The 15,533-nt window shown below is 46.2% G+C and overlaps 1 protein-coding gene across 1 annotated transcript in view; it reads left to right on the forward strand.

Moving 5' to 3' along the window:
• The window catches only part of WNT9A (Wnt family member 9A), a 178,361-nt gene that overhangs the window by 125,606 nt on the left and 37,222 nt on the right, over positions 1-15,533 (forward strand). The window contains exon 2 of the mRNA XM_068238530.1: positions 14,172-14,431. Coding sequence (XP_068094631.1) covers positions 14,172-14,431 — 260 coding nt within the window. The remainder of the gene's footprint in view (positions 1-14,171; positions 14,432-15,533) is intronic.

The following is a 15,533-nucleotide window of genomic DNA, read 5'->3' on the forward strand; positions in this document are numbered from 1 at the left end:
CAATTTCCTCCCAAACTAGACAGCCACCATGCAGCCTCCATCCCAGTGAATACGATAGTCCAGCAGAGAAGGCAGCTGCAGTGGGGGAGAATGACAGCACCAGATGAATCACATTCACCTATTGCGATCCAAGCAATAGAGGTCCCGTCATCCAGAGCCCATCTGTCTCCTCTAGAGTGCTGCCGCTCTGTTACTACTACTATTACTACTTCCTACTTCATGTCTGATCTGAGAATCAGGAAGTTCAGAGCGAGCGGCTGCACTGTAGAAGAGACAGATGGGTTTCAGATGACGGGATCTCTATTGCTTGGATCATGGATAGGTGAGTGAGCGTTTGCCATCTGCTGCTATCATTCTTGCTGCAGCTGTGGTTCTCTGTGGGAAGGGAGGGTGGAGTGGGCAGCGGCAGAGCGCACAGTAGCAGGAGGGGGACCTAGGAGGAGAGCCTGGCTCTGAAGACAATCAGCAGCGCACGGCATCATTTGACAAGACAAGACAAATAACATTTATATCGCGCTTTTCTCCTGGTGGACTCAAAGCGCCAGAGCTGCAGCCACTAGGACGTGCCCTATAGGCAGTAGCAGTGTTAGAGAGACTTGCCTACGGTCTCCTACTGAATATGTGCTGGCTTACTGAACACAGGCAGAGCTGAGATTCGAACCCTGGTCTCCTGTGTCAGCGGCAGAGCCCTTAAAGGGACTCCAAGCAGTGCCTGTGGATATGCCTTTAAGCATACCCACAACTAATTCATTACATCCTCACACCTACCAGCATGATGTTTGTAATTATATCCCCCGGGGTTCCTTATATTTCATTGCATTGTGCTGAATCGAGCTGCCAACTTTGGAGAAAAGTCGTCCTGTGGCTGTGATTTCGATCGTGAAAATATCAAAAACTAAAAGGCATAGAGCAGCCGTTTATATATCATTGGAAAGAGGAGAAAAAGAGCTTTAAAATGATATGAATCTTTCCATAGTTACTGCACTGCTCAGAGTCCCTTTAACCATTACACCATCCAGCCACCGCTGACTTTGGAGAAAAGTCGTCCTGTGGCCGCAATTTCAATCGCAAAAATATCGAAAACTAAAAGGCATAGAGCAGCTGTTTATATATGATTGGAAAGAGGAGAAGGATAGCTTTAAAATGATATGAATCTTTCCATAGCTACTGCACTGCTCAGAGTCCCTTTAACCATTATACCATCCAGCCACCGCTGACTTTGGAGAAAAGTCGTCCTGTGGCCGCGATTTCGATCGCGAAAATATCGAAAACTAAAAGGCATAGAGCAGCTGTTTATATATCATTGGAAAGAGGAGAAAGAGAGCTTTAAAATGATATGAATCTTTCCATAGTTACTGCACTGCTCAGAGTCCCTTTAACCATTATACCATCCAGCCACCGCTGACTTTGGAGAAAAGTCGTCCTGTGTCCGCGATTTCAATCGCAAAAATATCGAAAACTAAAAGGCATAGAGCAGCTGTTTATATATGATTGGAAAGAGGAGAAAGAGAGCTTTAAAATGATATGAATCTTTCCATAGCTACTGCACTGCTCAGAGTCCCTTTAACCATTATACCATCCAGCCACCGCTGACTTTGGAGAAAAGTCGTCCTGTGGCCGCGATTTCAATCGCGAAAATATCGAAAACTCAAAGGCATAGAACAGCCGTTTAGATATCATTGGAAAGAGGAGAAAGAGAGCTTTAAAATGATATGCATCTTTCCATAGTTACTGCACTGCTCAGAGTCCCTTTAACCATTATACCTTCCAACCACCGCTGACAGGATGGCAAGGACTGGTTTATGTGCTAATGGGGCCCCTTTGACTCTGAATGGGGCCCCAAGCGACTGCTTTTGTTGCCTGGTCGGTAATCCGGCCCTGGTCACAATTTCGTCGCTCCTCGCCGCATTAAAAGTGGTTAACAACAGTTTTTAAAAGTTTGTTTATAAACAAACAAAATGGCCACCAAAACAGGAAGTAGGTTGGTGTACAGTATGTCCACACATAGAAAATACATCCATACACAATCAGGCTGTATACAGCCTTCCTTTTGAATCTCAAGAGATCATTTGTGTGTTTCTTTCCCCCTTCAGTTCTCATGCACTGAAGTTTCAGGCTGCTCGTTTCTTCCTGCAAACAGCTTTGCCCTTGTCTGTAACTCTTCAGTATGTGAAAGCCCAGCCAGCTCAGAGGACAATTTATCCAGCTTGTAAAAGATAAGAGAGAAGCTGCTCTAATCTAAATAATACACAGGCAGTGTGCATAGAGGGGCCTGGAAGGGGGAGTTCATAGCAGAACCACAACACTGAAGAACTTGGCAGCCTTCCAGACACAGGCCGACAAGTCTGACAGGGGAAAGATGCATTGATTTATTACAGAGACAGTGATAGTATAAAGTGCTGCAGTAAGCCAGAACACATTAGAATAGCTTTTGGAACTTGTAGGATAATAAAAAACAGGATGCAATTTTTGTTACGGAGTCTCTTTAAGGCCCTCCCCTCCTCGCGCCTAACCTTAACCAACCTCTGCCACCAGTCTGCCTCAATTATGGTATTTTGGGGGCAATGCCATAGGCGCCATTATAAATAGTGGCTATAGTGTGAAATTTGATATTTATCAGGTGCCCGAATTTCACACTATAGCCACTATTTATAATGGTGCCTATGGCGCGGCCAAGTTTTTTTTTTTTTTTTCCGGTTTCGCAGAAAATCCCCTCTGCTCCAATAGGCTAGCCACACCTCCTATAGGCTAGCCACACCTCCTATAAACAGTTATTTGCTTGTTACTCAGAGGGTTCATAGACTGTGTGTCACTTTGCTCTGATGTGTATCATTGGTGTGTCAGCCATATTGCTTCCCTGATTGTCACTAATTGCAGGAGGTAAGGATGAGTAGACATAGCATTGCAATAACAGATCCCAGCTCTGGTGTACTGTGAACTGGGGGAAACGTGATTTTTACACAGATGACTTTACTTTGGAACAAAAAGAAGTAGGATAACTGTATGGCGGTATTCATTAGGGGGGACATGATGGCTGCATTGGTTGTATGTTAACCATGATAGGTGTTATATGGGGACATGATGGCTGCATTAGTTGTATGTAACTTTAAAGGAAATCCTATGTGAACACCTGAAATAAATAGGGTACATAATGTCATCCGTATGAGGACTGTGTCCTCTGTGTGCCCTGCATTGCTCCCTTTATGTGTAATTGGCCCTGGACTAGGCCCCCCTGACCTACCTGGGTTGTTACTTTAGACCTGTATCAAGTATTTTCTATGCATGCGTACATGGGATATAATGGGTGCACTTGCTATAGGGAAGACATGATGGCTGCACTTGCTTTATGGGGGATAAGATGGCTGCACTGGTTATATGAGGGACATGATGGTTGCACTGGTTATATGGGCGTAATGATAGCTGCACTTGCTATATGGGAGAAATTATGGTTGTACTTGCTATATATGGAGGTAATGATAGGTAAACTTGTTATATGAGACATGCTGGCTGTACTTGCAATATAAGAGACATGATGGCTGCACTGTTATATGGAAGTAATTATGGCTGCACTTGTTCTATTCTATATGGGACATGATATCTACACTTGCTATATAAAGGCTATAATGGCTGCACTTGTTATATGGAAGTAATTATGGCTGCACTTGTTCTATATGGGACATGATAGCTACACTTGCTACATGGAGGCTATGATGGCTGCACTTGTTATATGGGGGATATGATGGTTGCATTTGTTATATGAGGGACATGATGGCTGCATTTGTTATATGGGGGATATGATGGCTGCACTTGTTATATGGGGGACATGATAGCTGCATTTGTTATATGGGGGATATGATGGCCGCACTTGTTATATGGGGACATGATGGCTGCATTTGTTATACGGGGGACATGGTGGCTGCACTTGTTATATGGGGGATATGATGGCTGCACTTGTTATATGGGGGATATGATGGCTGCACCTGTTATATGGGGGCATAATGGCTGCACTTGTTATATGGGGATATGATGGCTGCATTTGTAATATAGGGGATATGATGGCTGCACTTGTTACATGGGGGACATGATGGCTGCATTTGTGGTCTCTGATAGCCAGTGGCGTAGCTAAGGAGCTGTGGGCCCCGATGCAAGTTTTACAATGCCCCCCCCCCCCCCCCCTCCTAAGCACTCTATAAATAACAAATGATACGGCGCACCAAAACCTACCAATGGCAACCACAGTGTCAGAGGTGCAAGGAGGAGATAGGGAGCAGTTTGTTAATGATTACTACTATTCACAGTATCCATAGAAGTGATTATTATGAGCACAGGACCAATAGAGAACTAATATTGTAGTTGAGGGAGGGCCATTCAGGGCCTCTCTGACCCAAGGGCCCCGATGCGGTGGCTACCTCTGCAACCCCTATTGCTACGCCCCTGCTGATAGCGTAGCCTGGTTTTCACGCCGCTCGGCTGGTCGGCTTTCTCTTCACGGTGAGCTCTGTGGCTGGAAATGTGAAGTATGTTGGTTGGCGGCGTGAACTCTTGACCCAGCGGAGGCTGCTTCTCTGCCTGCCCCGGGCCGGTCCACGAGGAAGGATTGCTTTAGCAGAATAGCTGGCAAGCTTTACACAGAAGTCATGTAAGGATTAAGTCAGATTTGTGAGAAAAAAAGTCTTTTTTATTTTTTTCTTTTAAAGGAAAAAAAAAAAAGTTTGCCGCCAAAGCTAAGACTGTAGGCTGAGGAATGCGATATTTCAGCAGAGCTGTCATGGAGTGACACTGGAATTCTATTTCACTCACCTGGCCCGCCATCCCCATCCTTAGCAGCGCGCCAGCCGTGGAGAGCGCCGGGTGATGGACACGGCCTTCCACGATCACTCCTTCATCCAAGGCTGAAACCAAACTCCTGGCCAAGAGGCAACTCCCTGCGGCCGCTGCGGAGGAGCGTGTACTCGGGTTATTACATGGGACATTTACTGGAGTGTACTGGAGATGGTGGAAAATAAAAAAATGATACATACCTGGGGCTTCCTCCAGGCTGATCGCTCCCTTGCCGTCCTCCTGCGCCGTCTGGATCCTCCGCAGTTTGCCCAGGAAAGTCCTTCAGTCTGGGCCAGTTGGCACAGGCGTAGTCCCTGCTGCGCGTGCTCTTCTGTAGCATAGCCCCAGGAATGTTCTGAATGCTTCTGGTGACAGGAGAGCGATGGCACAGCATGGCCTCCGGCGATGGGAGCGCGTGCGTCCACACATGTGCAGTACGCCCCAGACCAAAGGACTTTCCCGGGAAAAGTTGTGGAGGATCCGGGCAGTGCAGAAGGACCACGAGGGAGGGATCAGCCTGGAGGGGGATGGAGGAAGCCCCAGGTGTGTGTGGTGTCTTTTTTTTTTTTTTTTTTTTTTTTTTTTTGTTCTTTTCCACCATCTCCAGTTTATTTCAAAGAGAACCTGCGGCATCAAGCATGTATAAAAGTAAATACTTAAAGGACAACTGAAGCGAGTGGTATGTGGAGGCTGCCATATTTATTTCCTTTTAAACAATACCAGTTGCCTGGCAGCCCTTTTGGTCTGTGGCTGCAGTAGTTTCTGAATAAGACCAGGAACATGCATGTAGCTAATCTTGTCAGATCTAACAATAATGTCAGAACCACCTGATCTGCTGCATGCTTGTTCAGGGTCTATGGCTAAAAGTATAAAGGCCCATACACACGGGGTACGGCCGTCGCCGCAGCCACGTGGCGCGCGCGTGTTGCGACGACAGGTCGCCCGTGTGTATAACGCGCGCGCCCCGAACCGTCGCCCGTCGGAGCTGTTGCCAGGCGATTGACATGTTCAATCGCCGGCTACAGCTGTCGTCGCGACTTCGTTGGAACTGTCGCTAGTCCCGCGTGAGTACACGGGCTAGCAACAGGAGACCTACGCGAGTGAATGGAGCATCCGGCCGGGGGATGCTCCATTCACAAACAGCTTCCGCCGCGTCTCTGCCTTTCTGGCGAGACGTGTGGACAGCTGTCGCTCCCTGTTCGCGTGCACGCATGCAACGGGGGACAATTGTACCCCGTGAGTATGTAGCTTTAGAGCAGGGGTCTCAAACTCAATTTACCTGGGGGGCCGCAGGAGGCACAGTCAGGATGAGGCTGGGCCGCATAAGGGATTTCACAATCGCGGCGCATCGCCGCCTCTGCCCGCCCCCTCACTCTTCCTTCACAGAGATGGGCGGGGAGAGGCGGCGATCCGTGCACCGTGATTGACGTCAGGAGGGGCAGAGCTGAAGCTGAAAGCTCTGCCCCTTCCAGGAAATGGCGGATTGTCCCCCGGGCGATTTGGGGGCTCTGCAGCCCTCGTTTAGCGGCAGGATGCGGCGGATTACTTGGGAGCACTGAAGCGAACTATAAAGAAGCTTTTGCCGGCGAGGGCCACAAAATATTGTATCGAGGCCCGCAAATGGCCCGCGGGCCGCGAGTTTGGGACCCCTGCTTTAGAGGCAGAGGATCAGCAGGACAGCCAGGAAACTGGAATTGTGTAAAAGGAAATAAATACAACCGCCTCCATATCCCTCTCGCTTTAGCTGTCTTTTGAGGAAGTCTCTGGATCCTGCAGAGGTTCCCCACACTGTCCTCTAGTCCTTCGCCGCTGCGCAGAATCCTCCTGCACATTGGGGGCTGCCCTCCTTTTCTGGCTTTTCTGACCTGAAGTCACATAAAAAAAAAGTTAGATACAGGTAGTCCCCAAGTTATGCACGCCCAACTTATGAGCGACCCGCCGAAACGAACGGCATGGATTCTGTTTCCATGAGAACAAGTGAAAAAAAATCTAAGAAAAAATGGCTTTTAAGCTTGTATAAACAGATACAGAGGGCAGAGGTGACACAGAGGGGGACACTGGAGGCACAGGGGGGCACAGAGGAGGTACAGGAGGCAGAGATGGCACAATATTCCAACTTAAGAACAGAATCAGGTTAAGAACGAACCTACAGTCCCTATCTTGTTTGTTAACCGGGGACTACCTGTACTTCCCTCAGTGGCCCAGACGCATCCATGGTCTCTCAGTGCCCCTCCGTTCCTGCTTTGGGACCCGTTTTGCAATGTTCGACATTAAAGTTGAAGATTGCTTGCGACCAAAATACCCTCAAGATTTTTACTTTTTTACTTTTTTTTTCGAAGCTTCAAGTTCACTTTAAAGCGGACCTGAACTCAGAACTTCCTCTCTGCTCTAAAAGATACACAACAGCATAATAACCATCACAGAAAAACATTTCTTTGTTGCAGCTGATACAAATCCTGCAATAAATCTGCAGTGTGTCTACTTCCTGCTTTCATGGAAGCAGACATAGGGTTAACATCCTGTGTTTACAAATGATCTGCTCTGCCGAGGCAGTCCGCTGACACAGCTGAGAGATCAAATTACAACTTGTGCTCAGTGACAGATGAGGGGGAATCAGACAGGCTAAACTCTCTAAATACATACAGGGGGGGTTCTCTCTGTTTTCATTCTGTCCTGTGCAAGAGTTCAGGTCCTTTAATGTAAACATGAACTGGAAGGTATATAGAGGCTGCCATCTTTATCTCCAGAAAAAAAAATCCATCTACTCCGATCTTTTGGCTTCAGTACACCTAGGAAATTAACGGTGCATGCATACATACATCCAAATTTGATTGACCAATTTTACCACCTTGGCCCTCATACTACATGGAGGTGGTAAAATTGGCCAATCAAGATTTGATGTGTGTAAGTACCCTGCAGGTGTCCACTAACGATACCATTTTCAGCGAAGAATCGTCTGAGTGATCAGATGAATGCCATTGGAAATAAACCTCTCAATAATTTTACCATCAACGAACCAATCTGTATTTCCTATTCATCACAACTGATTATAAAAAAAACGTTTTTCCGATCAACTGAATTGTCGTTGAACAATCACCTTTAGAATCATTTGCAGTCGATTGATGACACTGAGGTTAATTTTCTGCCAATCTGATCGCATTTATCTGATCTCTCGGGCGATAATTTGCACGGTTGGTGGGCACCTTAGGGATAGAGTCACCTGGTCTAAGAGATGGCCAATCAGGTTCTAAGAAGTTGACTTGCATGCAAATTTTATTCAAAATGTATGTAGGTTGGACTTGAGCTAGTCACATGCACTTCCTGCAAATTTCATTGGCCCATTTTCAGGCTGCATTAAATTTGCATGCGAGCCAGAATTGTTAACATCTCACTGACCATTTCTAGTTGTTCTCAGTTTGTATATTAGAAGATATTAAATTGTATCTCTGTGCTTTACTAGAGGACAATAATGGCTTGTCCAGGACTATTATCTGCATGAAGTTGGTATGTTATTTCCCCAGACTTGTGAGTGTAGCAGCGGGGCTTACGCTCACCTTTCCACTGGCTCGCCTTTTGCTGTGCCTTCTTTCCTTTACCACCAGGGCACCTGTCACCCTATGGCATGCAAGTGGTTGCGTATGTGTCACGTGGTACAGGGCAGCTTTCATGTGCGGCACCCCCTCCTATTCCTTGTACATGAATGTTAGGGGGGCTGCACATCAGCCTCCTTCACCTTCAAATCGATAAAGATTCCTTGGGCAGCAGGTCACTATTTCCATATGTTGCCCCTTGTTTGCAACCTTTGTATTCCATCTAAAGCCTCTTCTTCCATATGCAGCAATCCCTCTTCCATGTCCAGCCGCCCCTTGGCCAACTGACGCTCAAGGCCCAGGCCTTGGTGGCCTTCCCAGGAATCCAGCCCTGTAGCTACCCCCACCCCCTTTCCTGCTAATTTTGCTTTTTGGTTCCCATGAAAATGTTCTTCCTTTTCCTGTTTGTTTTTTTCGGTGAGTTTTTAGGATGGTCACTACTGAGCATGGTATCTAACGCTAAAATAACTTTAAAGCTAAGAAACAAAATAATTTCCTGAAAGTTGACGTGTTGAGAGGCTCGTCACTGAGACGGGTGACTGTTTTTGGACGGGTATAAAAGTCTCTCCTCTCTGCGTATTCGGGAGATGCCTCCAGGGATGATTTTCGCTGAAGTTTTTCCCGTACATCTAATACCGTGCTAACAGCTGATAAGATGGAATACTTTGATTTGAATTGTCCAGACGCGGGGATCGGGCCTGCGTCCCCCGGACCATCACTGGCGTCTTTCTCGGTGCAGATTCATTACAATTCTTCCCCCGAGACGTGCCAATCACCACCCCCGGGGGCAGGCGTCTCATCCCCTGCCCGCACATATCTGTCACCGGGGTCATTAGACATTTTCATGTCATCTTTTTCATTTCTCCTCGTCTGATTTGTAAGACGCTTGATCCTGTGACACGGACTCGGTACCCCGTCCAAGTCGGCTGGGCGCGCGCCAGCATGAGAAATGCCCCATTGTTTGCGTGCCAGCGGCTGGACGGGACAGAGCGCAGCTTCATTAGAGTCCGCTTGCCAAAGAGCAGGAATATTATACCAACCGGCTAATTGGAGGGGGGGTCAATAAGGCGACCTGGGTTCAGCCAGCCGTGAACACGCCCCCCCTCCCCCCAGTGTCTTACCAGCCATCCAATCCTGCGCCTTATTGATTGCAGTTATTACTTCCCTGCAGACAAATTGGTAGCGACGCTGCAACTTTAGTAGCCTGACAAATCATTAGCGCACCTCCTTCACGGCAGCTCGAGGGCGCTGATTATAGGACACTGCGATTATATGATAAGAGAGAATTTAAAGTAAACCCCAGGTGACAGTGATATGGGGGCTGTCATATTTATTTCCTTTTAAACAATGACTGTCCTGCTGATCTTCTGCCTCTAATGCTTTTAGACCCTGAACAAGCATGCAGCAGATCAGGTGTTTCTGACAATATATTGTCGGATCTGACAAGGTTAGCTGCATGCTTGTGCCTGGTGTAATTCAGACACTACTGCAGCCAAATAGATCAGCAGGCCTGCCAGGCAACTGGTAGTGTTTAAAAGGAAGGGAATATGGAAGCCTTCATAACACTCTCACCTCGAGGTTCGCTTCGCAATACTTATTATTTTATCCCACCTAATAATATACAAGTGTCCCTGCGTCCTGTCCCTGTGTCAGTGCTTTTGCGCTACTGCGCATGTCCTGCACTGACAGCCATTGTGCGCGCACACGCGGCAGGTGGGGGGTGCGCGTGTGCTACAGTGACAGGCCTAGAGCCCGTTTTTTAAACGTGCTTAGGTCACTAGTTATTTATATGGCGCCAACATCTTCTGTAGCACTGTACATAGTACAAAGCAAATAGTGGGGGGCATAGATACACAATACATTCAAAACTCTGTACAATCAGGACATCCAGCAATACATATACAGACATAGGTGATGTGTGGTTTGAGACCTCACCAATACTGGTACATGTTCATATGATACATTACAGCAGAATAAGAAACACTAGAAGGAGGTCCCTGCCCTTGCAAGCTTACAGTCTAGAGCAGTGGGGTGGAGACATTAGGGAAGGAGAGAGGTGTTAGCGGATGAGACAGTGAGCCTTCAGTGCTACCTATAGCACATCATAGGCTTGTCTAAACAGGTGTGTTTGGTTTAGAGTACGTTTGAAGGTTCCCAGGCTCGGAGCATGAAGGACTGGCTGTGGAAGAGAGTTCCAAAGGAGAGGTGATGCTTGTGAGAAGTCCTGGATGTGAGAATGAAAGGAGGCGACTAAGCTCGAGGACAAGAGGGTCTCCTGGGAGAAGTGTTGGATGGTACAGTAATATCCGGCACAGACGGGCATTGCTCGATGCCGGATATGTATGCTTGTCGGTTGCTTGAACAACTGGCCGTAAAGAGAACTTACCTTCGTGTTAGACTACCCAGCAAGCTCATGGTGAACCAGAACTCTTAGGAATGTGTAAGGAGCTAACTTAGTTTTTAAGGATCATTTGTAAAAGTTTTGTGCACAATTATCTGATGATCGATCGTTTCAGAGCCATTTCAAACGACTCTAGTCTAAAATATTTATGTAGTTTTAGGATCCGTACACACATACAATTTGATTGGCCAATGACTGACCAATTTTTCAACATCCATGTAGTAGGAGGCCCAACAGATTGTGAATACTATGAGCAGATTATGTCGGTAATCTCTCATACTACATAGAGGTAGTACAATTAGCCAATCATTTACCAATCAAAATTGGATGTGTGTACCAGGTCTCTGTAAGGTGACAGTCCTCGTATGTGACCAGACTTCACACTATCTGCCCTTTTCCATTGTCTTTTTTTTTTACAGCAATCTTCAGCCATTCCTCCTTCCCTGCGGGATAATAGCTCTCCCCTCTTGGTGGTCTGGCGGCTCTGATTAGTACGGTTTCTGTATGGAGAGGTTTAGCATAGAAACACTTGACTGATTTCGATGTTATCTCACGCACACAAGCAGTTAATCAGTCTTGCTAGTCCAGGCATAGCCGTCATACCTGCAGATCCTCTCCTGTGGTTGGGACAGAGGCGTTCAGACAGAACGTTACACATAATAACCAGTCCTATCTGGAGGGTAAATTATGCAATAAATGTAGAGAATCCATCAACAGGCGGTCCTTATGCTTCTGACATTCTGCATTGTTGGGATTCTATGGGAAGAAGTTATTAGAGAATTAGAGAACCAGAGATGAAGCACCCTCATGTATTTTACCATGTAGATCAGTGGGAACATTAGAGAAAACACCTACCTTGCTTTCTGTTTCATTCTGCACTGCACAGCTTGTTTTTAATCAGCCCTGATAAAATCCCCGGCTGAGCATTCAGTCTGGCTTTGCTCAGGAATATTTATAGCTCAGTCTGTGTTCTCTGATGTCTTTTCAAGTCCAAGCCTGCCCCCTGCTGGCTCTGCTCAGGAATCATTATAGCTGAATCATTATAGCAAAGCCAGACTGAATGCTCAGTCAGGGATTTTATCAGGGCTGATTAGAAACAAGCTGTGCAGTGCTGAATGAAACAGAGAGCATGGTAGGTGTTTTTTCTAATGTCCTCACTGATCTATATGGTAAAATACATGAGGGTGCTTCGTCTCTGGTTCACTTTAAAGGACACCTGAAGTGAGAGGAATATGGAGGTGGCCATATTTATTTCCTTTTAAACAATCCACATTGCATGGCTGTCCTGTTGATCCTCTGCCTCTAATCATTTATTTAACACACAAATCCTGATTAGGGTAAATACACGCAAAGTTAACCCGCATAAGGACTGAAATAAAACTTAAAGCGGACGCAAACCAAACATTTTTTTAATTCAAGATATTTAGTTGCACCACTCTGACACATACAAAGATAAATAAACACTCCTTCAAGCCTATGAGCATTTCAGTGCATGCTTTTCACCCTTCTCTTTTCATAGCTAGGGTTATACAGGTGGCAGCCATTAGCAATTCCTCCTTTGCCGGACACCACCTACTCCACCGGTCTGCCGGATTCTGTCCTGGCAATATGAAAGGAAGGGAGGGGTTCCTCCAATAAATGTAAAATATTGTATATTTATCATCATGCAGCCGAAAAAAGGCTGCTATTTTACTATTATAATTTAGAAAATAGATTTTATTTCTGAAATCTTGTATTTTTAATTTGGGTCTACTTTAAGTTTTATTATGATAATAATAAAATCCTGTATACAGGAGGAGGGGGGGGGGGGGGTGTCGACTTCAAACTGGATGAGGCTAGTGGCAGCTTCATTCTGATCTATTTTCATGCAGATCTCTATTGATAAGAGCGAGAGGGTCATGTGACCACTACTCCCTGATCGATTACTGAAGGATGGCGATCGTTTGCTGCATCGTCATCAGCTGTTAATACTGGACTAATGGATTGCATTATTTATTATTATTATTTTTTTTATCTAATTTATTTATTTATTGTGTAGTTCTTTCCTCCTTTTTTTTTCATTATTTTTCTTTTCATGGATCTTCGAAAACTGTGAATTCTTATCGACTCACTGAAATGACTTTCTTATGATGCTTGTGCGAATTGCTGCATCTGAACTTGTCACAATACAGTTCTGCTACATTCTTTACTGATTACAACTTCTTGCTTTGCTTTTCTGTCATCGAGCTGGCCTGTTTTTGTTGTTTTTGGAATATTTATGTCAGCACTTTTATGGCTTTTCTTGTGTGCTAAATGTTAACATGTTTTGGAATTCTAAACGAAATTATGCAATGAAAATGGAGTAGAAGAAAAAAAATTATAAAGGAAAAGATGAGCATTCTCCTATATTGCTTGTTTTAGGATGTGTGTGCGTTTTTTCTTCGTCTTCTTGTCTCTGGGTATAGTGGCATATAGTCATGTGCGGCACTCAGTGGAAAGATGATTTTTATTTATTTTTTTTAACTGTAGAAAACCTGCTTGATTACCTGATGTGAGATAAATAGTCATTGGTCCACTAACACAGACCTCCATAGCTGCAGGCAGGGATCTTAAGGTGCCTATACACCCGTTGATTTTCACCAGATCGACCGATCCCTCTCTGATCGAATTTGATCAGTGGGGGTCTGATGCCTGTCCACACAGAAAGGCCTGCAGGGAGGAGCCCAAAGGGGGTGCCGAGGGGCAGCAGAGAGGAGCCTAAATGGGGTTAAGGGAAAAGCGCAGAGGGGCATCTCGGAGGAGCGCAAAGGGGGTGCAGGGAGGAGTCTAAAGGGGGTGCAGGGAGGAGTCTAAAGGGGGTGCAGGGAGGAGCGCAGAGGGGCTGGAGGGAGGTGAAGAGAGGCTGCATGAAGGGGCTGCAGATGAGGAGCGAAGAAGGACATGAGCAGAATTCACAGCTTGGAATTCAGCCAATCAAAAGGAGCAGGAAGGGCATTTGATCAAATGTAAAGCTGCATACTGTTTGCAATCAATTTACACACAAGCTGGAAATATGAGCTTCTAACATTGACTATCTGCATTACATACAATTTCTGCTGAAGCTTTGCCCGATGTCTGCTGATATCAGATAGACCAGATACACGATTGATATTGATGATTTATTGGTTTACAAGTAAGCTTGCATTATTGGCGTCTCATTGGCTATCTATGCTGAGAGGCTGCAGTGCAGTGGCAGATAACGGTGCAGTATTGCAGGGATGTGCGAGTCCCAGCACACATGTCATCTGTGTTTTATAAAAATGCATTTTCATTGGAATGATGGTGGATGATGCCGGATGGGCCAGACTGACCTTTCGATTCCTTTATTTTTCCTCTTTCAGGCTGACAGGGAACGAACCTTTGACAATTCTCTCTCTGAGCTCAGAAGCGGAGGGAGCAGCAGACAAAGCACACTACAAGATCTGCGACCGCCTCAAGCTGGAGCGCAAGCAACGCAGAATGTGCCGACGAGACCCAGGGGTGGCCGAGACTCTGATGGAGGCGATCAGCATGAGCGCCCAGGAGTGCGAATACCAGTTTCACTTTGAGCGCTGGAACTGCACCTTGGAGGGGCGATACCGAGACAGCTTACTAAAGCGAGGTGGGTAGTTGTGCTGCTCATGGGCGGTGCTACAATTTACTTAGCTGAGCGGTCTGCTGATCATGGGCGGTACTACAATTTACTTGGCTGGACAGTCTGCTGCTCATGGGCGGTACTATAATTTACTTGGCTAGACAGTCTGCTGCTCATGGGCGGTACTACAGTTTAATTGCCCGAACAGGCTGCCAATCAATTTTGCAGCGCGTTTAAAAAGAAAATCTAGGATAGGAGACTAATTCATTGCCATAATGGAGGGATTGATATGTTTTCCTCCAGGAAACAGCAACTTCTCTTTTTCTCAAAGCTCCCGCTTGTGCAGTTATTATTATTATTTAGTATTTATACAAGGCCGGCATCTTCTGTAGTACTTTACAGAGTACATAGTCATGCGACTGACTGTCCCTCAGAGAAGCTAGTCCTGCCATAGTCACATGTCCATCGTAGTCTAGGGCCAATTTAGAGGAAAGCCAATTAACTTATCTGTATGTTTTAGGGGGTGGGAGGAAACCCTGAGGAAATCCGAACAGTCAAAAGAGACAAACTCCGTGCAGGTAGTTCCCTGGTTTGGATTCGATCCAGGGACCCAGTGCTGCAGGACAAGTGCCATCCACTACCCCACCATGCTTCCCAGTAGACACCAATTTCATGTGTAGCAGCCCGATGTACCATAGGAGCCTAGCCTAGGTGGACATAGCCTTCTTTTCAGCTGCTGTTGGGGCTATTTGCTGGTGGAATGGGAGCTAAGGGCAGTCTGTACCTAACTTGTCCTTTTTTCTGCTGCTCTCACTATGAACGTCAGATATTTGCATTTATGTACAGTAATCTCAGAAAAGGGGTGCACAACTTTCCTGCAGGATCTGACCACCAGACACTTAGGCTGGGAGCACACTAAGCAGAATTGCATGCGTTTTTTAGGTGTGCACTATTGAAAAATACATGCAGTTTTGCTCAGTGTGCGCCCAGCCTTCTATGTATTATGGGCAGTAAATCGCAGGGAGGGAGGGGCTCCAGGATTTGTGCCTCAGTGACTCCAGGCAGTTGCAGCGGCTGCAGTGGACTGTGCTGCAGCATGAATGGAGACTTCCTCCACTACAGGAAGTGA

The sequence above is a fragment of the Hyperolius riggenbachi genome, chromosome 5, assembly GCF_040937935.1.
Source record: "Hyperolius riggenbachi isolate aHypRig1 chromosome 5, aHypRig1.pri, whole genome shotgun sequence".
NCBI lineage: Eukaryota > Metazoa > Chordata > Amphibia > Anura > Hyperoliidae > Hyperolius > Hyperolius riggenbachi.